Source organism: Aythya fuligula, chromosome 2 (assembly GCF_009819795.1).
Source record: "Aythya fuligula isolate bAytFul2 chromosome 2, bAytFul2.pri, whole genome shotgun sequence".
Lineage (NCBI taxonomy): Eukaryota > Metazoa > Chordata > Aves > Anseriformes > Anatidae > Aythya > Aythya fuligula.
In genome coordinates this window covers 147,842,060-147,866,806 of record NC_045560.1, presented here as the reverse complement: position 1 = coordinate 147,866,806, position 24,747 = coordinate 147,842,060, and the positions used below count along the sequence as shown (strand labels likewise).

The 24,747-nt window shown below is 44.9% G+C and overlaps 1 protein-coding gene across 1 annotated transcript; it reads left to right on the top strand.

Moving 5' to 3' along the window:
* Window positions 1-667: 667 nt before the first annotated feature.
* On the top strand, window positions 668-22,917 carry ANXA13 (annexin A13). Its single transcript, XM_032182815.1, has 12 exons — window positions 668-682; window positions 2,228-2,302; window positions 12,385-12,466; window positions 14,674-14,768; window positions 16,522-16,692; window positions 17,218-17,251; window positions 17,339-17,418; window positions 18,116-18,184; window positions 18,403-18,504; window positions 20,571-20,646; window positions 21,453-21,565; window positions 22,798-22,917. The coding sequence occupies exons 1-12, from the start codon at window positions 668-670 to the stop codon at window positions 22,915-22,917; spliced, it is 1,032 nt and encodes a 343-aa protein (XP_032038706.1).
* Window positions 22,918-24,747: the final 1,830 nt, after the last annotated feature.

Below are 24,747 nucleotides of genomic sequence, written 5' to 3'. Positions count from 1 at the left end.
GTCACAGAGATGCCACCAGCATCACGGACTGGCCCAGCTCTGGCCATCATTTCAAAGCCAGCTGGAACTGGCTCTGTCCAGTGAAGGGACAACCTCTGGTCTCTTCTTACAGAGGCCACCCCTGCAGCCCCCTCTCCCCAGTACCAAAGCCTTGCCACATAAACCCCATACAAGCAGCGAGATGCTGTTTGAAATATTTTGTGGGAGCTGAGGGTCCTCAATGACATGTCAAATACCACCAAGTCCTATAAGAACCACTGCAAACACTTCAGGGCAGGCATCCTGCGTTCTAAAATATTTGAAAGTGCACGTTAGACACTACCGTAGTTACACATTTAAAATCATTGTAATGAGAATGAAGTAAAAGGGTATATATACGCTTATATTACGAAATCCTGATTTTCCCTGGAGGAAAAAAAAAAAAAAAAAAGCCATCTTCATGACCCAACAGGATGTGCTATTAAATTGCAGGGATGATAAAGGCACCGTGTAATGATGGAATACACCCCACCTTGAAATGACTGAAATTGGAATATGTCAGAAGTTACTGATTAACCCTGGGCTGGGTAGGACCTAGCAGCTCTCGTAAGAGTTGACAGTTCCATCTGAATGCTTGGTTTATTGAAGAGCAGAAGAATTCACGCTTCCACACCCAGGCTAAGCAAAAATGGGCAGCTCGCATGTAAGTAGCTCTTTAATTTGCATTGTCAAGAATGCAACAATTTTGTGGTTTTATTTTTGTCTGTTTTCTCTTCCAATGACATGAATATAGCTGCAAATGAAGTTTTAAACTCAAAGTCTATTTTAAGTGTGGGCGGGCAATTTGTGTGTACACAGCTTGTAACATCCAGTTCATTGGATTACGTGAATTATAAAACTATTACTGTAGCACACAGGTCCTGCGTGTTCTAACATTAATGGCATAGTTAAAAAGGGGAGCACTTTAATTTTGAGAAAACGAAATGATGCATCAGTTGTCACGGGACAACTAATTTTAGTTAGATTAGCAAATTTGCCTTGGAACAAAAATAATTCCCTAAAGATCTGTGAAAAGCTTCCTGTTCCAGAGGCCAGCACTTGCAAAATTCAGCCAAGTTCCTCACTGAATAGGAGGGATAGGATTAATCTCAAAGTGTGGTGCTTGAAGATGGGTCTGGTCAAAATTCAAGTGTCAGAATTTGCTACGTTGAATTACCATGTAAGTTTTGACTGGAGCAATTCTGGCCAACGTTTCAGTGCTTAATAGTAAATATCTAAGTGTGTGTAAAGATATTTGACCTCAAAACAGCCTGACTGTCACAAGTTTGGGTGGTAGCTGTGAATGATCAGCACTTCTGAAAATGAGGTAGCTTTCACTGATGAAGTTGGGAGTTTTTACCTTCACTTTTAGAACTCGTGGATGCATGACAATATTTATTCAGCTGTGCGTCAATCTTGATTGCCAGCTATCAACAGTATGTATCAATAGAAGCCAGCCTGTTTGCTGATAGGGGTTAACGTTACTGTAGTTTCTCTAGAATTCGCATTGTTTTATTACGCCACTATTTCTTCAATTCAGTTTCAGCAAAGCCCTGAGAGATGCAGAGAATCTGCTCCTTTTGGACCAGCTCCTCGGGACTTTTTCTCTGCCAGACCAAGCGAGAGAGCCCAAAGCTTTTGTGCAAAGCTCCAGCTGCTAAGCCAAGGAGCTTGCTGTCTCTCTGTGAAGGGTAGATGCTCCCATCTCCTCACCATATGTACCACAGGGCTGTCAGCAGGCATCTGCTGAGGGTTCTGACCCTGGAGAGCCTTGCAGTGTAGAACAAGTGTATTTAATTTAGATTTAACGTAGCCAGTTGAGGTCTATCTGTGGTGAGAGACCACAGCACTGCCTCTCAGGCAGGCTTAGCAGTTGTACGAGCTCCGTGCTGGACTAGGTGGCCTGGATGGACATGCAGTATGCTGAAGTTCTGCTGTGGGCACAACTATTTGTGAATTGTATTCACACATTTCTGAATATTTCTGAATTGTAGCTCCCTTATCTTCATTCTGTGTTTGTCCCCACAAAAATTACAGGCAGTCTTGGACAAGTGCCTGAACCTGCATCAGAGAACCACTTCTAGAACAGCCTGAAAATGCTCAGTTCTTAACAGAGGTGTTCAGCTCTAGTTTGTTCTTTCTCCTAATCTCGTATTTCGCAACCACAGATTTACGAGTGTCTTATGCATTGTGTTTTTTAAACCTCCAGAGCAAGTCTTACAACCTCCCAGACGATGTACGGAAACCAACGGTAGGGACTACCAATTTGTCAGCAGACAAGCCAGTAAGCACTCTTTTTCTGAAGACTGAAAGGGGCACTGTGGTGTTACAGCACGTTGCAGTGGTTTATGGTGGCTTTGGGAGGCACTGCAGTGCACAAAGGTGACTTCTCTTTCGTAGATTGGCACTAGTAAAGCTGGATAACACTGGGTTGTTTCAATCTGTTGAATTCTGCATCATTCCAAAATGTTGTCTGCTTTGAAGTTTCAGAAATGAAATTTCTTGAACTGGCCCAAATTTTACTGGAAGAAACAGAAAATGAATCATCCATGTCAACTGAGGTATTTTGTTCTGGTTAGATGGATTTAGCTTTAAAACTTAAAAAAAAAAATAAAAATAAAAAAGTGTTATTAAATGAAATTTTCACTGACCACTAAGCATTGTTCAAAGGAACAATGTTTGTAGGAAAAAGAAAGGTGACATCACTTGGAAGTTAAAATGGGAATTTTTAGCTACATCAGAATTTCTCATATTGAAAATTAAGCTTTCATCAGAATGAATAGATTCCTAAGCATGTTCATTTGAACAAAAGTTACAAATTTTACTGAAAAATATGCTTTCAACAAAAAATTTCCAACCAGTCTAAGGAGTAGCTTTCTGTTTGAATCAGCTCTTGTTTAAGAGCTGCACCTGATGCAACATTAGAGCTCCAAACCTGCACATTTGCACCCATTTTTCGCTGTGTGACTTGGGTCTGGTCCCTCTGTCTACAACCAGCCATAGTTCTTGACTGCTCATCACTAGAGATTTAATGTCTAATTATTTTCTCCATTTGTAGCCTTGCATCTTCACGCTTACTTGCACCTCTGCTCTTCTTCAAAATCACCACAAGTAGAATCAATGCACCTGAAAATCTGGGTAGCGGCTCTGCTGTAAGCAAGGTGCTTTGGGGACACTTTGGGAATAGCAGCAATTGTTTTCATGATACGATGGCTTGAAAACTTTGATGGATTTTGTCTTTTGTGAAATTGTTTAACTGATTTTTAACCCTCTGTCTCTGAAGAATCCAAGATCCTATATGCATTATTCTGTTGTTTTATATGATGTTTGTGACTTGAATTGAGGATGGACGAGTGCTTTGTTGTTAATTTACCTTTTTTTTGAGATTCTTTTGGAGTCCCTTGAGTTTCACCCTCTCATTGTAAAGCAGCCCAAACGTTTTGCCAGGCAGGACTCTGTAAAATAAGAAGGACGCAGCAGGTTGCTGTGGGCCAGTTGGTTTGAGAACTGGAAGGTAAAAAAGTAAGTATAACCTGAAGATCAGATCTGCCTGATAGATCCTCTTGAGGACAAGCTCACAAATATCACAAGGGCTTTTGTGTGGCTTACAAGGATAGAAATGTCTCATTAGTACAAGTGTTACTGCAGCATGATTTGATCATCTCATCACAAAGCTCAACAGTAGCTACTTGTTACTTCCCCTGGCAGACCAGGATTCAGTGACAATAGATTCTTGTTCAGACCCTGGCCCTAAGCCCGCAGTCAGCAGAAGACAGAAATACCTTCTTGTTCAACCACACAGCACTGGGGAAGAACCACGGCTGATTCTTTTCATTTCCATGGTCCCCATCTACCCAGGACATTTGCTGTTCCTTTTAGGTCTGATGCTGCGCTGTGAGTGCAACTGATGTAGGTGTTAACAAGCATAAAGCATTAATTAATGATTATTATTAGTAATGAAAAATTAATTATTCATTTATGGAAAAGCATTCAAACAAAACCAAACTCTCTGAGGTATCAAAGGGTGATTAGTTTTGTTAAAAAGATTTCAAATAGCTGGACTCTTAACGCTTTTTTTGGTATTCACATTTTTAGTATGTCCTACCTGTGTGATTCAGCTGACCTGGGAGCATCCTGAGACTTCCTCCACCCTGTGAGGTCAAGGGAGTTAGACACAGAAACCTCCAAGTTCGGCCAGTACAGGTGGTTTGTCAGACACTGAACATGCAATGCCTGAACAGTAACACCCCGTGTATGTACCTATAAATACATAGATGGTTTGCAATAATGCATCTTGCAGGGAAGTGTTTTAAAAAAGTGAAGCATTAGGGACCAAGGGAAGAGGCATGCAGTCCTTGGTCTTCCCTGATGGGATGCTGTTTCCCTCCAGTTCTTCTCCTTTTAAATAATTCAGATTTAGAAAGTACAGATGAGTTGGTGTGACATTCCCAAAGACCATGACCATGTCTTTCAGCCCTACATAGATATACCTAAGTGAAGTTAGCCTTTTTGCTGGCACACAGAAGAATTAACTTCAGTTCTATCAATTTACCAAAACTCATCACAAGTCTCAGCTGAGGTAATGAGAAGAGTGGAAAAGTTTTAATGAGACATAAGAACACTTGATCTCATGCTCTGTATGAGTATGCAAGTCAGAGATTTGGGACCTCAGCTGAAAAAGTACCCTAATAACTAACTCTCATTTCAAAAGTAATCTGCTTAAAGGATCTCCACCAGACCCAAAAGGCTTTGGACGCATTAAAACCAGACAATGCAAAATTCTGCCATGAGAGATACCCACAAAAACATTTTTTTTCTCTTAATTATGGATTTATCTCTCATGGCAATGAGTATGAAGATATTAAGCTGTTAAAAATTATCCAGAGGCCCTTTTGAGATGATGTATTAACGGCTGCGTAGAAACAGGAGAGACATTGCAGGAGAGAGCTTGTCTAAACTTTGCAGTTTAAATAGCCGTCAGAGCAATCAGTGGCACTGATGCCACTTGTTTATAACAGGGAAAAAAAAATGCAACTAATTCTAGTAGGATCTTGTTATCTCTGTATTTTTAGTCTCAGATGTAGGAAATAAGGTGATTTGGAAGGATTCACTGGGTCACTGCAAGTCTTTTGGGTAAGGAAGTCTGGTCTACATGCCTTGCATGGCATTGCCCCGTTCACATTTCATACAGAAACTGTTTTCTAGCTAATAGCAGCGAACTAGCAGCACGAAGCTAGCCTAGGCGTGTGCTGCTGCCAACAGCTGTGATGCCTAAACCAGCCATGGGGATTTTGGAGAGCAGCAGCCTGCCTGGCAGATGGCATGCAGGTAGGCTGGTGCGGTTCTCCGCGCAGCCGAGGAGGCAGGTGGCAATTTTCCAGCTGCCAACATTGTGATTGGCCGAGAAAATTGCTCAACCAAACAAAAATGCTGGGTATGTTTTGCAAAACAGCAGAGGAAGAAAGCTCGCGGTCAAAAGGACACGTGTAGTCCTTAAGGTAGGGCTTCCCCGTTGACATACGTCTGGTTGGTGTAAGCTTGTCCCTCCCTGTGCTTGATCTCCTCACATTCCCCAAGAACCCATCCCTTTGAGCAGCACTACAGCACAGAAACATCCGAAGCGAGGAGCAAGAGCAGCAGTCCTTGAACAACAGGACCGAGCCTTCCCTCTGATTACAGATGTTTATCAACCCCACCTTTTTATTACCGCAGCACAAACCCTGGTGCTTGTTGATACTGCCCTATTGCCAGCATGCCGCAGCTGCTGGCCTCTGTTTGTTTTCAAATATTGCCTACCATCTACCCTGACCTCGGTGTTAAAACCTGTACAGTTCACAAAAATTCCTACCTGAATCGTGGAGCCCAACTCTTTGAATTTTACTGAAGAAGAGCTTGCAGAAGAACATCTTATGCTGATAGAATAATGAGAAGTGGGGAACCCACTGCCCAGTAATGACTAAATATCCTCACCTGGGAACAACCTTTCCCAGTTAGATGAGGCATGACCTTGACTTCCAGTCACTGATCTTTGTTTCTTTTGTTTCTCCTCTATATTGAGCTTTTCTAGTACGTGGAGGTTTGTCTTATGGCCTGTGCACTGAAATGAAATGGGGTCTCTGCCCCTTCTGACTGATGGTCTGGAGCTCTCTGAGCAACTCACCCTTTCGTCCCCCAGGAATATCTGCCAGACTTTTCCTCCTCCCTTTGCTGATGTTCACTCCAGTCCCAACTGCGTTTTTGGCTGACAAAAGCAGGAGGATATATTTGCTAGTAGGAGTGGATGGGCTTAAAATAAGGCAACATTAATACAGAAGAGGAATATACCTCGTACGGTGGTGGAGGCTGTGGCTGTTCCTGTTAGCTCATACCTCCTGCTCTGATCCAAAAAATTGAGGCAGTCCCAAGGGGCCTAAGGTAACCTGACAGTGAGGTGAAAAAATATTTGTGACTGTAAATGCCCGTTCTAGTAAAGCAGCCCAGTGATGAACCACAAACATAGCAGCATGTTTTCAGTCTGCTTTTCGAAGTAAATCGGGACCCAAACCCAGCAGCCTTCTCCCATGTTTATTTCTCGTGTTTTATTCTTAACACAAGGAAGTGTTTGGAAATGAGCGATGAGAACTGGGCCGCTAGGACTATCCCTTCAGATAAGGGCTGGTTCTGCTCACAGGGGGTTATCCTGTAATGCGTGATGTAGTGGAGGGCTAGAACCACAAGTTCGAAGACAAAGTATCTTTTTTTTTTTCCTCTCCAGTATGTCAGTCTAGTTAACCTCAGATTCCAGTTGAGTTACAGCCCATTAAAGGCTTCTGCAAGGATAAATAATTAATCTTAAGTATGTGCGCGTTGATAAAAAATTGATCACCTAGGTGGTGATTTGCCACAAGCTGTCTTCCGTGGTCGTAAAATATTGGGTATGATTGAACTGATGAGATAAACACCCCAGCCCTGCCGTCGTGCTAACAAGGTGGCTAGATGCTTTGGGGCACTCCTTGGCAGACAGAGATGACACATTTTCCTCCTCACACAGAAGAGGGAAACAGAAATTCATGGAGCAGGGGGTTGGAAGGGAACCTTGAGATGTCAGCTAACTTACCCACTGCCTACAGCAAGAGCAGCTCTCCCCACAGCAGTCCTGACAGCTCTCTCAGCGCTGAGCTGGAGGGGAACTGGAGATGTTGGCTGGAGATGAGGCTCCCCAAAGGTCTTGGAGCTGGTGGCTCAGTGACGGTGCAGGGGGAGAACTGAGAAATCCCAGCAGGTTCCAGTTCGTGATTTGTGGTGGGTTTCCAATTGTTTTGGCTACTACCACCAGCTGGCTGATGTCCAGCAATGGCAACCCCAGGTCAATTCCCCCCAGTTTTACTGCTGAGCATGACACCCCGTGGTGTGGGATGTCCCTTTGGGCATTTGGGGCCAGCTGTCCTGGCTGTGTCCCCTCCAGCTCCTGGGGCACCCCCAGCCCCTCGCTGGCAGGGCAGCACGAGGAGCTGGGGAGTCCTTGGCTCTGGGTGAGTGCTGTCCTGTAACACCTAATGCATCAGGGTGTTGTCAGCACTGCTTTGGTCACAAATCCAAAATGCAGCACCATATAGGGTGATAGGAAAACAATCAGCTGTATTCCAGCCAAAACTAGGACACTTGGCTAAAAATATGTGTACCCACTGGAAAAGTTTTAGCTGAATTTACCGGCAGGGTATTAGTGGCAAAACTATTAGCTGCTGTGAAATTAAAAAAAAAAAAAAAAAAAAAAGAGAGAGAAGCTACATGAGAAGCTCCATAAGCCAAAGCCTGATGCGTGTCCTGTGTCAGGACAGGCACTGAAACCAGACCAAAGGCAGGAGACGTGAATCTGGGGGAAAGCAGGCTGTTGGGAGGCAAGCTCAGATTGTCGCATGTGGAACTGGTTTCTGTCATTCTTATTCAAACCTTGGTTTTCTCCAACACATTTTTGTGTTCATAATTAAATGTATGTGAAGAATAACAGGACGGGTAGAATAATTGGGGCTTGATGCCATGCCCATCTCCAGTAACCGCTGCAGATGCCCTCAGACTCGTGAGATCTCCGCACCAGGTTGGGAGATGCAGGTGACACAGGAGACCATGCACTTCCCACTGGCAGCAGGCAGCTGACCCAGGGGCAGCTCTAATGGCACCAGGCAGCTGAAGACTGCCCTAAATTTTATTGCAGACAACACTCAGTGCTGTAAAGAGCATGGCTGGGTCAGCCTGCCCTTGCTGCGGGCTGCCACTTTACATTTTTATTTCTATTTTCCAAAGAAAAATGGGTTGCAGCAACCAAATATAAGCTTGAAATAAGACATCCACCAAATAAATCACAGAAATGGACCTGGCAAAAAGGAAGACCCGACATCCCTGGGTCAGCCTGGCCCCTATCAGAGCTCTGCCCACACCTATTAACTCTGCACCTCGACCAAAACCTCTGTTCTCGAGCATGGTCATGCATCTGCTTCAGGGGATGGGGGTGGAAAAATACCTGTGGTTGCTGAGCTGTATTATCAGCTATTTTCAGGTGGAGTACTTTGTCTCTGTTTTGCAATACAGGAAGCTACCTGGCACGCTCACCGCAGTGTTCCTGCTGCTTTTGTCTTCTGACAGGCTAGCAGCATGTATAAGGAAGCTCTTAGCTTTTGTCTTCTGACATCTTCACAGCGTATTGCTACTTCTCTCCAATTCTAACAGCTGATGCCTTCAATCCACCAGAGATCTTATTTTTCCCCTCTTTCTTGCTTTCGCTGACCTTTTTGCTAACCTGTTTATTTGTGCACCACGAGAGCTCCTCCACATGCTGACAAATCACAGAAAAGTCTCCAAATGCTTCTCTAAACATTGCCAACCACCTTCAGCTATAAACTCATCTTCCACCTCCTTGAAGTATAAGTTACTCTAGGAAAAACTACTCAGTGTGCTTTACAAGTTAAAAGTGTTAGTTTTAGACAAGCGATCATCATTCCAGTTTGATGGAAATACATCTGTTAGCCAAAGCTGCAAGGGAAAATGGTTGTTGTCTAAAGATACATGCGAGTGAGGCAAAATCTGTTTAAACTAAGGAATACTGTTCAAAAAAATGAAAAACTAAAAAAGTCAGTGGGCCATGTCCCTGGGCAAGATCAAGGCTGGGACCGTCAGAGAGTGGATTTTAAACAGAGCTTTCCGGGTGACTCAGGAGTTGCCCTTGACAGTTCCCTACCCCGCGTATCAGTTTTTATCTACACAGCTTTGATGCTGGTGTTACTCACGGCACTATATGAACGGCATCCCCCAGACTCATCAGTTAATGTTTTACAGGGATTTATTTGAAGATGGAGGCTTCAGCACAGCTGACTCAAAAGATTCCTGTGCTGCTTTAGAACAAGCGTATCCTGACCGCCATTGAGAAGCCAGCCTTCCTTCTCTTCCTTTGAGAACTAGTTTTCTTTATGTCTTTATGAATCCTCATAAATCCACGGTGTTATTTCAGTAGCAGTTGCTACCACTCTCCTACCTGGAGCACCCGTGCTACACGCAGACCCAACCTCTACGATGACAAGTGGCACGGAGGGGTTAGGGACCCACTAAAATCTGAGTTTAGCCCAAGAGCCATCGAGGTACAGGATAGCAAACCACGCTCCCAAGGTGCTGGGATGGCATTAGCAGGACCGGGTGCCTCTCTGATGGGGCTGGGGCAGTGGGAGCCATGGTGGCAGCAGCACCGGTGCGACAGGAGCGATGCCCACAGCCCAGTGCTGCTGGAGGGTGAGGCAGAGCAAAGCACAAAACAGCTTTGTAACCCTTTGGAAGCCCTTTGGGCCTCAGTGTAGGTGTTTCAGTCCTTGAGAGATGGCTGGAAAGGTAGAGCAAATTGACACAGCTGCCATCTTCTCACTTTTCCCCAGCACATCTTCTCTCCCAGGTCTGAAGGAAGCAAATCTGGAGCAACAGCTCAGGACTCCTGACTGGCATGAAGCTGGGGGCTACCATTCAAATAGCACTTGGATAGAGCAGAGTGGTCAAAGCTAGCGACTTTCTCTGTATTTTGTGCTCCAGAATATAAGAACAGGGACATTATCTCTCCAGCTTTCAGTGCCTGTTGGGATTGCCCCAATATGCAGACGGAAGAAATAATTAGTGCACTACCTCACACAGTGGTAACTGACAATCCCAACAAGCATATATCAAGGTATGGACTGAAGAGCTGAAAACACTTGGCATGATAAACGTAGTGTTGGGGAGAAGGGAAGGCTCTCTGTGGGGCATGCTTGGTTGAATGGGCAGCAGAGCATCCCCTTGGATGCTGCGTGCGATGCTCATTGAACCCACCACGGGGTGAGGAGGACTTGAAGAGGCCCATTGTGTGTGTGGTATTTTTATCTCAGGACTGTATTTCCAGCATGGATTCCTGTTGGGATGTAGGATGCCGTTGTTCTGGTCCCCAGTCTCATCCCTGAGGCTGGCTAGCCACCGTTGTTTGTTCTGGGGTTGCAGGGAACAAAGGTGGATTTTATTCTGGTAAACCTGCCTGTTACCAAGGGGGGAAGGAAAATGAGGGTGTACCATATCCATCAGAAAAGGAGAAAGAAACTAGAGCTGAATTTCCAAGCATATTGTACAAAACCTCTCTTGTACATGACTCCATCAAAGAAGCACAACCACCCCGTCACACTAGAAAAACAGGGAAGCAATTCAGGACATTCATTTTGGACAGACAGGGATCCCTCGATCTGTTTTCTAACTTTGTGCTTTTCCCTTTCATTTTCTTGGAAAAGTCCTTGAGAGATTGGAAATCTATGAAATAAAATCTCTCCCTAGAAAAATACGATTTACATGCATCTATTTCCACCTTGCTCGAAAGGTTTAAAGAAGTACGGGTGTGCCGGGAGTATACAGCAGGACACAGGTTTACTAGGGATGCTTGTGACAATGAAGAGGACACGAAGGTGTTAGGAAGGTGCCATAAGACCCAGAGAACTTTTCGCTTTGCTGTTGTTGTACCTCGCTAATTGCTGCTGTGAAAATAGCTTTCAGTTAGGGTAATCTGAGCGAGATGGCTGCAGCACAGCAGCTGCCAGCAGCAGTAAATTGCACCCTAGCCATTAACTGCTAGAAAAGCCAAGATGCTTAAATGGTCTTTAGTCTATTACACAGGTAAAGGAGCACAGGGACTGGGGGTTGATCCTTGAGATAAAACCCAGCAGAGCGATGCTGGCTGTGGTGTTTTTCAGGAATCACCTCTGGCCCATGCTCTCCCCTAGGACCAGGAGGCAGCTTGGCCACGGAGGCTCTTCTGCTGTTTGGTGGCATTTTTGGAAGGGCTGAGGAGCCCTGTGCCATGCCCTGGGGTGGCATAGCCCTCAAGTAGCCCTAAGGGAGAGCACAGTGCCATGCCTTTGGGTGCCTACCCTTCATCATCAGCAGCAGAGAGTTAGTGTAAAGCAAGCTGCCGGATCCCCCTGCTGCTATTTGAATGGAAATGCCAAAGCGCTCCTAATGCACGCTTAAACCCCCAGGGCAGACGGTGTGCAAATAGTTCAAATTGATTTAGGAACCTAGGAGCTATTTTTCAGTGTTGTTTTAGCTCCCAGACATTTAAATGATCTGATTCGTGATACTACGGGGGATGGAAATGTCACTGACCTCCTGCTCGCAGATACCTCTGCCCTTGTCTGAGAAACAGCCGGGTAGAGGATGTGCCAGCACTGCAGCCCCTCTGATTCACAGCTTATCAGATCAGTAGGAATTAGTGTGGTTTTCTGTTTACATTGATATGTCAGGCTGTAAACTGCTGCTGTGGCTGTGGACTTTGAGTTATTATCCCCGATAGGTCTAGCTCAAGGTAACCATATGTACAATACTGACACACACAGAAAAAAGGGTGCCATCTTTCTGCTGTTATATATCTCCAGTTATCTCATTTGCCTGAGCGCATCGGTGCAGGAAAGGCTCACAGGACCAGTTTGTATTCAGCTGATTGGGACTGGCAGCTCTCAGCCCTCCCAAACGTCCTGCAGAGGAAGGGCACGGTTCTGCCCGCACCAGATAAGTCGTTTATATTGGCCTGCTGTTAAAGTGGTGCAGGCAAATCATATTTGATCTGGCACAAAGTTGTCTACTCTACAGTCATTACATTCAAATTATTTGAACAAGCCAGAACTGGCAGAGCAAAGTTACACGGGATCGGCATCACGTGCCACGTGGGGACAGCTGGTTTTGCTCCAGTCCTCGGGGCCTCGTGACAGATACAGCATTTCTGAAAAGCCCAGCATGATATTTACAGTTTAGATGACGTGACAAAAGATCAGGTGAGAAGCTGGCCTGAATTTCTGCAAAACCATTTTTCATGTATCTTTTGTCTCTCTATTTTCCCAGTCAACTGAAAAACGCCACCACCATCACGGCTTTGATGCAGACCGAGATGCCAAGAAAATACACAGTGCCTGCAAAGGAGCCGGTAAGAAAACTCTTGGTTCCTATTCAAGATTATAAACAGCATACACACACACAAAAACAATTGTTTAAACCTTTTTCGGTTAATCTTTATCCTTTCTGTCACCTACTGACTCAAAGCACATGCACACCCATGGAGTTTAATAGGATTAAGATAAATGGGAAGGGAAGACAGCTTGTTCCTCAAAGACTGGTAAGACCTGGTGTGTTAACTGCACGGCTGCAGAGGATTAGGGTAAACATTAGGATTAGGATAGGGCCATGAAGCTGTCAAGGCTGATATGACAGTCATGGGGTCAAGCCAGTCAGGCCAGATTAAGGGCAGGGGTATATGTCCTCTCCCGGGTCTTCAGGGACTGGTTAAAAACATGACCACCTCCAGATGCTCATCAGAGCCCACTGCAGCTCCATCAGCTGAAAGGAATATGGGAGGGATGTTCCTCAACCTGTGTCAGTGATTGAACCAAAAGTACTGGCGACCACCATCTCCTAAGGGAGTCTTAAAGTAAACTGGCTGAATTTAAGCGCTGCTGTGAACAGGAATGTCCAGCGCTCACGGGTCCTCAGATCCACGGAGGTGCCAACGTCCAGCAGAGGCAGAACAGCTGAGCAGCATGTGAGAGCATTAAGTTATTAATCCACACCAGGCATTTGCACAGTAAACATGTATTTAAGCCTTTCTTCCTGGTATAGCACTGACACTCGGGATTAGCTAGTGCCTGAATTTTAGGAACAGTGTCCTATCGACATACTCAAGACAGTTCCCCTGAGGACTCTCCCCCTAAAAGTTTAGCCCCACATTGTCAGATAGAGGTGTTGTTCCTTCTAAAATAGGACCATGCCTTCTGTCTTGCTTCCAAGCAAAAAGAACTGGACAAGGTGCCCTAAACTTGTCTGAATGTACCCAGTGATGGCATGCAGGGAGGAAAACGCATCAACTGCTATTGAATGCCAACATCATTTGTATTTTTGTCGCTTGTACTGGTAGCTCCTCAGAAACCCTTGCAGGCCCTAGCTCCCAAGAGCCTGCAATAAGGCATAACACAATCCAAAGCCCAGTAGCTGGAAGCAGCAGATGTAAGATTTCGGGGCAATATTCACCAGTGTGACGTGAGTACATCAGCAGAGCTGTCATATGGCTTGATATGTTTCATCTGCCATTTGAAGCCTTCATACTCTCTGGACATTTTGGCAGTGCCCATCCCGTGCAGGATCAGAGGCCCCTCCAGATACACATTTTCCATTTCAATACCTGCCTTGAAGAAATAATGCCCAAGGCAAGTTGTTGGTCCCGCAGATAGAAGCACACCAGGACACATGTTAATGCAACGACTCCTCTGTTGTGTCACTCCTGCATCCAAACAACATTGCTTTGGTCCTGTCCCATTAGCCACAAACATCGACTGATGTCTCCCAGCAGCTTTGTTCAGGGCAAACATCTGTTTATATTGGCTTAGGGCAAGAAAAGCACAAGAACAAGGTCATTGCCTTTAGCAAGCCACTTCCATCCTTGCATAGGTTTCAGCTCGAAGCTGCCCCAGGAGTTTCTCGTGGCAGGGTGTCTGCAATCGGTTCCCCCACAGGCTCCCCAGAGACGCAGCCCCTGTGGTGCCCATCACCTGCACTTCACAGTGGCTGCATTCTCCCACTTATTTTTGCCAAACAAAACAGCATCAGCAGAGAGGTTCAGACCATGAAGGCTGATTCCCACTCCTCTTTCTGACACCATCTCTTGTAGAGACATTGTTCAGGCAGTGGGTTAATGATTTGAACACATCCTCACCTACTCCTACCACTTGTCCCCAGGCCATTGCCACATCTGTAAAGCACCACAGGAAGGGGTAGAAACAGGGGCAGGGACTGCTCAAACAGCCACTGCCAGCAAAAATTCGGATATCAGCCTATGTGCAGACAGTGCCCTGGTTTTAGGGCATTGACTGATCTGAAACAGAAGACTCAGCTTCCCTATAACATATAAGCAGCTGCACAAGACAATGAACTTGTATTTTATGTTTTGAACATTATAGCCAACTGCAGATGCATGTTTTGTCAAAAGAATCTCACGTACTTTTACAAATCCTAGAGTTGGCACCAGTAGATGTATGCACATCAATTTGTTTCTCTTTAGAGCCAAGAGCACTCAGTCCTGTTTTCTTTCCTCTGCGTTGGATTCCCGATTAAATGCAGCCTATGCCCAACCTTCTTTTTCAGGAACTGATGAAAAAAAAATTATCGAAGTCTTGTCAAGCCGAACAGCGGAGCAGAGACAACAAATAAAACAGAAGTACAATGCTTTGTATGGCAAGGTATTTCAAAATTAACAGCCTCTTTGTTTCAGACAGCCTGCCTGTGGGAAATGTAGCCTACAGTGCTCTGCTTTTCAAATATCAAGGGTCCAGCAGATTTAAGGAGGTCACTTGTTAGTTTCTGATCCAGCATTTTCTATTATCTCCCAAAATACTGATTATCTTAATAACATTAGGCCTCAGAGTCTTTTTGAAATCAGCCTTACCCAGATCTGAGCAATTTAGGCAAAGCTGGGACAGCTAGAAAATAAGTCATTACCAAAATTTAAAATATTTCAGCTTGTGTTCATCTTCGGTGCATCTCAAAAAAAGGAAGCCTGAAGCCAAAGCTTTCAGGCAAATGCAGCTAACTTCAGTTCCAAATCCCGCTCAGACCAGGTGCATATTCAGAGGAACCACTTGGTCTTACATCATTATATTTTTGTTGTGTTGAGTGGATTTAGTATTGATTTATGCTCATGCTGAGATCGACTGCACAGTGCAGAACAGAGAAATCTCATGGAGCGCTTGGTTTCTGGAGGATGCATGGACTGCCTTGGTCATTTCGTATGTAAGAAAAATAAAACCTTCCAGTGTATTATTTAGGTGAACAGCTGAATAGCTGAATCTTGCAGAGCTTATTATTAAATTGGTATTTTCTTAAGGTCTGCTTCTACTTTAGTCATTAATCAATGATAATAAGGCAGGCAGTGCAGAAACAGAAAGCCTTTCATATGTAAACCAGACAGCAAGCATGGGTTTGGGTGCATACACCTGGCTGAGTTAGCTCTATAATGAGGATTAATAAAAATAGGCAGTAGAAATGGGCAAATTCCAGGGGACATCCCAGTGAAACGAGCACATAATAAACCTTCCCACCTGCCTGGGCAGCCTGGATATCTGGGAGAGCAGCAGCAGGGCCGTAAGTACCACTGCCCTCACCTGCTCCTGGGACCGGCTGCAGCACTGGTGCCAGCCTCTGGAGATCATGTCTTCATCTGTGATTGTGTAAGAGCATGCCTAGGAACAAAAGATTTCAAGCTGGCCTTCTTTATTGTTGTTCCAAAGTTGTCAAATGCTTCCTGTACTGCAGGAAACGTCAGCCACAGATAGGGCTTAAAATAAATCATTGATAGACATTCTCAGCGTGAGTGCTTGGCCAACACGTACACAGTAGCCAAGTCTTCTCCAGGGTCACCTTAATTTTTGAATTAAGTAGATACTATCAGAAAGAGGGTGTTTGTTTTTGTTTTTGTTTTTGTTTTGTTCTTTCTTTTTATGGGGTTCCTTGTTTCTTTGTTTGTTTTTTGGTGGAAAAAAAAAATCTGATGGCTTGAAAGCAAAGCACTTCATAGATTTTTTTTTGCTTTTCCCAGTAAGTCAATTCTAACCAGAAGTGGAAGAGAACTTGAAAAAGCTTGATCCATTCTGGTGCACCTCATTCAAAGAAGGTTTCTGCATCGTGTTTCAGAGAAATCTCTCCTGTTAAGCTTTTAAAAACACTAGTTGACATGTATTTAAGCAAGTAAGAGTTCAAACTGAAATGAGTGGCTAATATTTAAAGATGGGAGAAAAAATTATTTCAATATGAAACTATTAAAATATCTAGAGTATTTAATATGAAAAAAGCCTGTGTATTTCATGGATTTTTCATGTTTTTGTCACTTTCTGGTACAGAAAAAAGCTTTGAAATCATGAAATTCCCTGAACCAACCAAATAAATCTTCTAATCCCTCCTCAGCTTTTGCACTAACCCTTCCACCCACCCTCGCAGGACATGGCAGAGGTGCTGAAGGGAGACCTGAGTGGCAATTTCGAGAAGGCCATGCTGGCTCTGCTGGACCTTCCCTGCGAGTATGAGGCCCGGGAGCTTCGGAAGGCAATGAAGGGTGCTGGGACAGACGAGTCGCTGCTGATTGAGATTCTCTGCACACGAAGCAACAAGGTTGGGACACCCGGGTGGATTTTACATGTGGTGTGCCTTAGGTAGCAGGGCAAAGAGCGGGCCTGTGTCTGCTGCAGCCTGAAGGTTGTCACACCAGGGCCAAAACTCTGACAAGAGTAAGAGCTGTGCAATTCAGATTCCTTCCTCAGCCCTACACATCCCCCACACATCTCCTGTGGAGGCGCAGGGCAGCACTGGGGATGCAGAAGTCCCCAGGAGCCTATCTTTAGGCATCTGTCAGAGCCTTCTGCATGGCTCTGGCTGAGGTTCCCACCACTTACAAGAGCACAGTCCTCTTCAAAAATCCCTTTAGCTCATCCCTGAATGCAAACAAAACCAGCCAGGCAGTGGTCCAAATGCTGTTATTGGTAGCATGGCCATCCAACCTGGCGGAAAGGGCGAGTTGTGCTCTTTGTGCCCTCTCCCAGCTCCACACCTGCAGCGTCTGAAGCACCAAGGGCATGGTACTGACCTGCTGCTTTGTCTGTTTGTTTGCCTATTGATTTATGTTTCTTATTTCCCTAGGAAATCATAAACATAAAGGAGGCGTACAAGCGGCGTGAGTAGTGTTCCCTTTCAAACACCTTCATTTAGAGCCTTCATTATTGAGTGAACCCTCTCAGATTTGATTTCTTTTCCTCCACAGTCTTTGATCAGGATCTAGAGTCTGATGTGAAAAGTGACACAAGTGGCTCCCTGAGGAAGGTGTTGGTCACTGTGCTGGAGGTAAGGCTGGGAACTTGCTACTATGCACCTGCTGGGGAGAGAGATTTCATTTTTTCTATCATAATAAGGATCATCTGCTATTTAGAATAAGGCGACTGTAATAAGTAATATAATAATGAATATAACAGTTATTATAATAAGCAAAAGGCATTCTCAAAAGCATTCTTCAGGATAAGAGCCTTTACGTTTGCAACTTTTTAATATAACAGCAAGGTTTATATAAAATCAGAAGTGAGTTTTTAAATTCTGATTTCTCTGAAGAGAGCAGAAATGGAAAGATTCACTAAATACACCAGTCTGGAAAGCACTGGTATATTTTCAGGAGAGACAAATGCATGTTATCCATAGATTTTTTTTGACTCAAGGCTGAACAGCAAAGCCTAATGCTTGAAGATTCCTGTCCTGCTCCTGAGGCATCAGATGTGCAATGGCCTTAGGGCCTCAGCACAGAGCAAATAAAACTGTGAGGTAAACCCTGCCTCGATGAACATTCAGGCTTCACCTCTGAAGTCTGAGGTAAACTTGGACGGTTGGATCCTGCGCCACCACAGTGGCCCATTACTAGGCTGCTGTCAGCAGATGGCAGCAAAACTATAACCAGAATAAACGTGAGGGCTTCGAAATTGCCTCTTTCCTTCCCACTATGACTGTAATCAGCACTTGGTCTTTTTTCCTACTGTAATATCCTCTTCTGTAGGCAACTCGGGACGAGAGCCAACAGGTCAACACAGAGCTCGCTGAGCAAGATGCCACAGATCTGTATAAAGTAAGTGAAACTGCAGAAAAAGCCTCCTTGTACTGTGCTGCTCAGCAATGTGCTGCCTGGGAGGCAACAAAATGCACCGAGCATGGAGGCAAGGGCAGGGTACAGAGCTGAAGCGGGCGGTGCACGTGCTGGAGTGTGGTGAATCAAGGGCTCCAGCTGACTTTTTGTCTCTGCTGTGAATAAACAAGTGCTTCAAAAACTGATACGCAATCTTTAAGGCAGGAGAAGGCCGCTGGGGAACAGAGGAGCTGGCTTTCAATGTGGTCTTAGCAAAGAGAAGCTACAGTCAGCTGCGAGCAACCTTTCAAGCCTATGAAAAGGTGAGTTATTCCCTTCTGTGATGCGGGCTGCACAGGGCCTCACATGTAGTTTGCAGACCCTATGACAACATGTAGGGCAGGTGATGCTTTATTTGCCCTTTTTAAATGAATCTCCGAAACTATTTCTATATGACTGGGTCCTGAAAGAAATCAGGGATAAAAGCTGTGTCTTCTGCCATTGAAGAACCCACTCCCCTTTATAACCCACACAACATCCAGCCAAATAAAGACTGTGATGTCCTTTCCACAACTGCATGGCTGTGGGTGTCACCACTCCTGCAGCAGGACCAGCAAAGAGAGATGTTCCTAAACTCCTGCCCTGAAGCAGAACTTTGCCTTTCTGACCTTTTCTTCTCCTCCAAAGCAGAGCCTGGCAGGGTCTCTCATCGTGGCCACCCTGCTTCACACACTCCTATTGACTGTTTAACCTTCCCCTTCCAAACCCACGTACCCGACCAGCCCATTGATTGCCACAACACCACATCATGGTGCCTCTGCTGAAGACCACAGGACACAGTTGACACAGTGGTGGTGGCCTTGTGGTGGCTGTCCCATTTATTTTTAGTGGCCTGACCTTTTGGGGGCAGTGGGGAAGGCACACAGATGGGTGAATATGTGCCAGGTCAGTCCCTGGCTTACTCCTGAGACCCTGGTGTCTCTGGGGGTGCCTCTTCCAACCCCTTGCACTCAGCTGCTGCAAGGACTTTGCTGTGCTCTCCTCTATCTCCGAGCAAAAGGCAAACTAGGCTAGCAGGATCCCATCCGGCTGCTACGTCTGGTGTCACCCACCAGGGACATTTTACTCGTGACTGGACCTGGAGCTGACCTCCACTGATGCCTTTCGCCTGGAAATGACCCGTGAAAGTCCAAGCAAGGGGAGATCCTTCTCCTGGCAGAAAGGTGGAAGCTCAGCAGTGACATTTATTCTCAGGAGAGGGCCACACCTCCAGCCTCTGTCTCTTAGTCCTGAGCTTCGTAGGATGACTGAGTTCATCAGGAAACCATAACCCTGCGCACGGGAGATGTAAAAACCTTCAATCGCAGCCATATTTCAGTGTCAGCACAATAAGGAACCCTTAGCTGGAAAAATGTTTGCAGCTTAATCCAGCTTTTGGTTTGCTGCTGGCAGGAGAACAACAGTCACTGACTGGTAGTTCTTCGTAGTCCTGCAAACCCTGGGGGGTTCCAAGCTACCTTGGCTTTTGGATTCATAAAGCCGAGCAGATCAGGTTGCCCAAACCAAACCACCACATCCTGCCTGGCTGCATCTGAAGGAGAAGGGGGCCAAGATTAGAGCCACACGAACTTGAGTCCTTCTCCACATTTGGTTAAGATAAGTAGGGCTGGCTCTACACCAGGCTGACACTTGCAGAACCTCTCAAGGCACCCGTTGCTGCTTTGTACCTGTGGTCTCCTCGGCATGAACAAAATCCACCCGAGTTTTAAGCCATGCAGGGCCATCCTGATAGCAAAACAGAGCAAAGTAAAAGGTTTTGAGGTTTGTAACATTCACAAAGGTCAGGATGAACTCTGTTTTAAAGTAGTAGTCTGTTTTTCCCCTTCCCTACAGAATAATACAATAACTAGGGAACAACTGCAATGCCTGTAAGCTTTCCCTGAGCAGCCAAAGACAATAATGAAGTCTAATGAAGTAACAAAACTTCATAGAGCTGGTAAAGTTCCAAAATTTATCTTCTGTGTGTGGAAGCCAGCCAGAGCTTGATAAAGGGGTTAGAGGGAGCTCAGAGAGTTTCTCTTTTGCTTGGGGTTGCTCAAGAAGAAGCCGCAACTTGTTTGTCCTAGAAGCCCTGGGGTATGCATACAACTTGCTTGATTTAGGTTATCTAACTGCTGTGCCTTACCGAGCCTTGTAGTCCCTTTTTTCTTGGTGCCAGCGGATCTGTGAGCACTTACACCAGAAAGGATTTTCCCTTACCCTTGGAAAGTCTCAAAAGGATCTGAACTGGCCTTTTGCCATTGTGTCCTAAAGCTGATGCTGGTTTTATGGCAGTGGGATGGCTTGTACAGACAGCAGCTCTGATGGCTACTCTTTATTGTCCCTCTAGGTGTGTGGGAAAGACATAGAAGAATCCATTAAAAGTGAAACATCTGGAGATCTGGAGAAGGCTTACCTCACTCTTGGTAATAAAATGTTGAGAGCTTTCATTTTTAGTTCTTGCCCTCATTCCTGGGGTTCTGTACATAGGTGACAGCTATTGAGATAGCCTTCAACTGAAGCTGACTCATCTTCTAGGAAAAGAAGAACCAGGTTTCAGTAATGATTTGGAGCCCTTAGTTTTAGAAATAAAACATATCAGACACATCTCCTCTTCACGAGGCTACGTTATTTGCCCTTTAAAACAGGGTGAGCAGCTTCAAGCTTCCCCTGAGGCTGTATCTGCTGATAACTTCCAGCTGATGCCTGGGCACCATCAGTGGGGTGCTACCAGGCTACCACCAAAACATACAGGGTCCCTGACAGCCGTTTGGCACTGGGGGTGACTGTCACCTGTATTTACACCTCTACCCTGCCTCTGGTAAGCTTACTGGTATTGATTTTATCCGTGTGGATCTGGGCTCTCCCAAATCTTCCCCTTCTGAGTTGCGGAGTGAGCAAGTATCCCGAGAAGAGATGGGCAAGGAGATCTCCAGATAGGCAAATGCTCATTCTCATCCATTTCATTTTCACCGTGGGATAGCAGCACATTCAGCGCTGATCATTACACCGTGTAACATGCTTTCCCTGTGGAGAAATGTATTCCCCCATTCAAGCCCCAAACCTCCTTTACATGCTGTCAGGGGCCAGTTACAGAACAAGAGCCCAACTAGCTCTGTGTGATCATAAATCCTAAAGAGTTTTCTTTCTTTCTTATTTATTTCCTTCTCATTGAAGATGTATTTCAAAGTGTAAATGTGCAGGTGTAATGAGGTTTCTTACTGTTTTCTAGTCAACTGTGCCAAAGACTGCCCGGGTTACTTTGCTACACTTCTGCACAAGTCAATGAAGGGAGCTGGGAGTGATGAAGAGACTTTAATTCGCGTCCTTGTGACCAGGGCTGAGGTAGGACACCCTGAGACCTGCAATACTGTAATACCATCAGCTCTGGGAGAAATACAGACTTAGAGGGTACACTGAGCCCTGGTAGATCGTGTGCTCAGCCAGCCCCTTCCAGACCAATGACACCAGAGGTCACACTCTGCTTTTGTACCTAGGCAACTCTAATTTTGGTATTGCATCTAATTCTGTTTTGGGAAACAAAAGCAAAACACACCAAAACAAAACAAAAACACAACAAAACAAAAACAAACAAACAAACAAAGAAAACAGAAAGCATACAGGAAATTTCAAGTGGAGTCAACTGTACCTAAATAAAATTGGTCCATGGGGAGGTCTGGCCCCAGTAAGATGTGTAACAGTAAATGCCTAGTTATGTAATGATAAAGCAGCAGTTCCCAAATTGACAGTTTCTAATAAACATATGTCACCAATTCTCTCCGATTCCAGCTGGGAAAAAACAGATGGGAAGGAGGGAAGAAAAATTAAGAGCCAAAGGAGATAATTGCAATCTTAAAAAGCACAAAACTGCACAAGGCATTTGAGATCATAAACACAGCCTTTAACTCTTCCTTCCATGTAAGCTGTTGAGATTGTATAACCTCAGAGCTGTTCCAGTCTTGACACAGAGAAGTTGTTCACATGGACGAGGAGAGCCTACGTTTCAGTGATCAATAGTGTGAGAAATTAGTCGCCAGTGTAGTCTCTTGTTAAGATGTGGTTTAACTATGAGAATGTTTCAAAACCAGTGATAAAGATCAGGGCTGTGCCATGGGTACCTTTTCCCAGGAAAGCTCAAGACAAGGCTTTTCATTCTCCCCACGCAGTAACCAGAAAATTACCATGGTGGGTGGGTAGAACAAAACTGTCTTTTGAACATACTCCTGGAAGTGATACTCCTTCTTGCCACTGCAGAGTGGCCTCAGGAGTATGCAGTGATCTGGCACCAATGCTGTGCCCACACAGCACTGCTGAGCACCAGGCAAAGATGCCCCCAGGCACCCCAGCATGGCTCTCCACTCAGGCCTGTACCCCTCACCACACACCATCTGACATGGGCTTACCTCAAGTCCCACTATTAAGCTGGGTCCAAGGTTTTTGGACCTACTGCTTTCTCCTCTTTTCCTCCCACTGGCATCAGTGGACCTTGGGTCAGACCCTGGGGTTCCTCGTAGAAACAGGGCACATTGCACAAAGCACGTCCCACTCATCTAAAGAAATTCTTGGTGTCTCCTCAGACCGACCTGCCAGAAATAAAGGGGAAGTTCCAGCAATTGTACAAGAAGTCATTAACTGAAGCTGTCCGTTCTGATACCTCTGGGGATTTCAGAAAGTTGCTGCTGGCTATTTTGCACTAAAAAGCCATCAAGAATGAAGAAGCATGCTGAGCAGCCACCTCTTGATTAGTTTCCAAAATAGCATCCAAAATATGTGGCATTAGCACAAAGAAAAAAAATCCAATTTATTTTCTTTCCAGCTGGGAAACATGTTGCCAAGTAAAGCTGGACGTGAGGTTTATGTTATGGCTATCTCGCCAAATGTCCTTAAGCAATAAAGACACGTTAAAAAACTAAATCTAAATTGGCCTCTTTGTGTCTGCATATGTGGAGGAATCTTTATTTTCTGTCATGATTTCTTCTGGGTAGACTTATTGCCTTTATTTAGTTCCAAAGATTGTCCCTGATCTTTCCCTGACTTTTTCCCCCAATTTGAAGGGTGTTGTGTCATGCCATGACAGTCCTGCCAAGAGAAAATGGATAGAAATTTCTTTTCAACCCATTATTACAGCTCTTCAAACAACCTGTGGGCTGTGAATTAATGATTTAAGTCAAGCCTGAGAAAAATCACGCTATCAAAAGGGAAGGTTGGAGTGATTTCCCTGTCTGTGAGCTCCTGCCTCAGCATCGTCACCTCCTACGTTATCCCATGAAGGAGATAAGGAATTGCAGTCCATGTTAGTACCACCTCCTGAGATATGGCACAGGAGAATGGCTGGGGAAGAGACAGGACTTCATGAGGTGGATGTGTCCATCAGGAAAATGCTGTTCCTACAGAGCTAGACATGGATCTCAGGACAGTTGCACAGTCTCTGTCCTTGGAGGTTTCCAAGACCAAACTGGGTAAAACCCTGAACAACATGGTCTGATCTCATGGCTGACCCTGCTTTGAGCAGAGGGTCAGATGAGAAACCACCTGAGGTCCCTTTCACCCTGAATTACCCTAAAATCCTATAATCATATGACAGAAGATGTAGATACATGGTAACATGAGAGGGCCTGACAAATAAGAACAGAGAGAAGAGAATCTGGGTCAAGGAGATGGACTTGTGAGCTCTTCTTTGTGTTTGGCCCCCTCCCTCTTCTGCATGCACTACACTGTGAGGGGAAAGATCTTTCAGACCTAAATTCTCACAGGTACTTTGACATCTCATTTCCACTGAAAACAGTGTTTTTGAAGAATGGGACCTGTTTCTCCCTGCTTGTATCAATGTTACAGTGGTAACATCTGGACATCTACTTATAGTTGGTAAAGATAGGACAAAATAAATGGACAATGGGAAAAATGGGGAGCTTGTAGGATTTGTGTATCACACAGGTATAATAGGATGTCCCAGCATTTTAGAGGCCTGATCCTCCTTTGACAACATTTCAGTAACCTAAAAATATCAGAGGCAGATACCAACCCTTAAGTGAACCATATGATACTGGATTTGACTTTTATCAAAGTCTTTAATTTTCAGACCCAGAAAGAGTGAAGCGGGGCAGGATCTGCGTGTCTCCTTCTCGCTGTTGCTATGGGGCTATTGTAATCAGAGACTATAGAAAGGATACATGAATAATCTACTTAGGTGTCCAGTGTTCCCGGTGATATTTTATCCTTTCCAGGTCACACTGTGTGCTCTGTCCAAGATAAGCTGGCAGGTACCCATTCTTAAATGATGTAGTTGGAACAAAAAGACGTGGTTGTCTGAAATGCACATGAAGGAGCTGGTTTAGGCAAAGGATTTGTTTTGAAATATTCGAGCAAGAGTGCCCAAAGCTGTATGATTGGTTTCTGTGAAACCTCTAGGAGTTCAGCACCCTTTAAACCAAGCTATGTACTTATTTAATGTGAAGCACATAATTTTGGCAGCCAAATTTATTTTTGCCTGCAGATTGTTTTAATTAATGCTAGTAGGTCATTCTGAC

Bases quoted from the DNA above. Each gene is read 5' to 3' on its own strand.
- ANXA13 (XM_032182815.1), top strand. The intron at 2,303-12,384 runs GTAAGCACTCTT...CTATTTTCCCAG, and splicing joins ATTTGTCAGCAGACAAGCCA to TCAACTGAAAAACGCCACCA. The intron at 17,419-18,115 runs GTAAGGCTGGGA...CCTCTTCTGTAG, and splicing joins TGTTGGTCACTGTGCTGGAG to GCAACTCGGGACGAGAGCCA.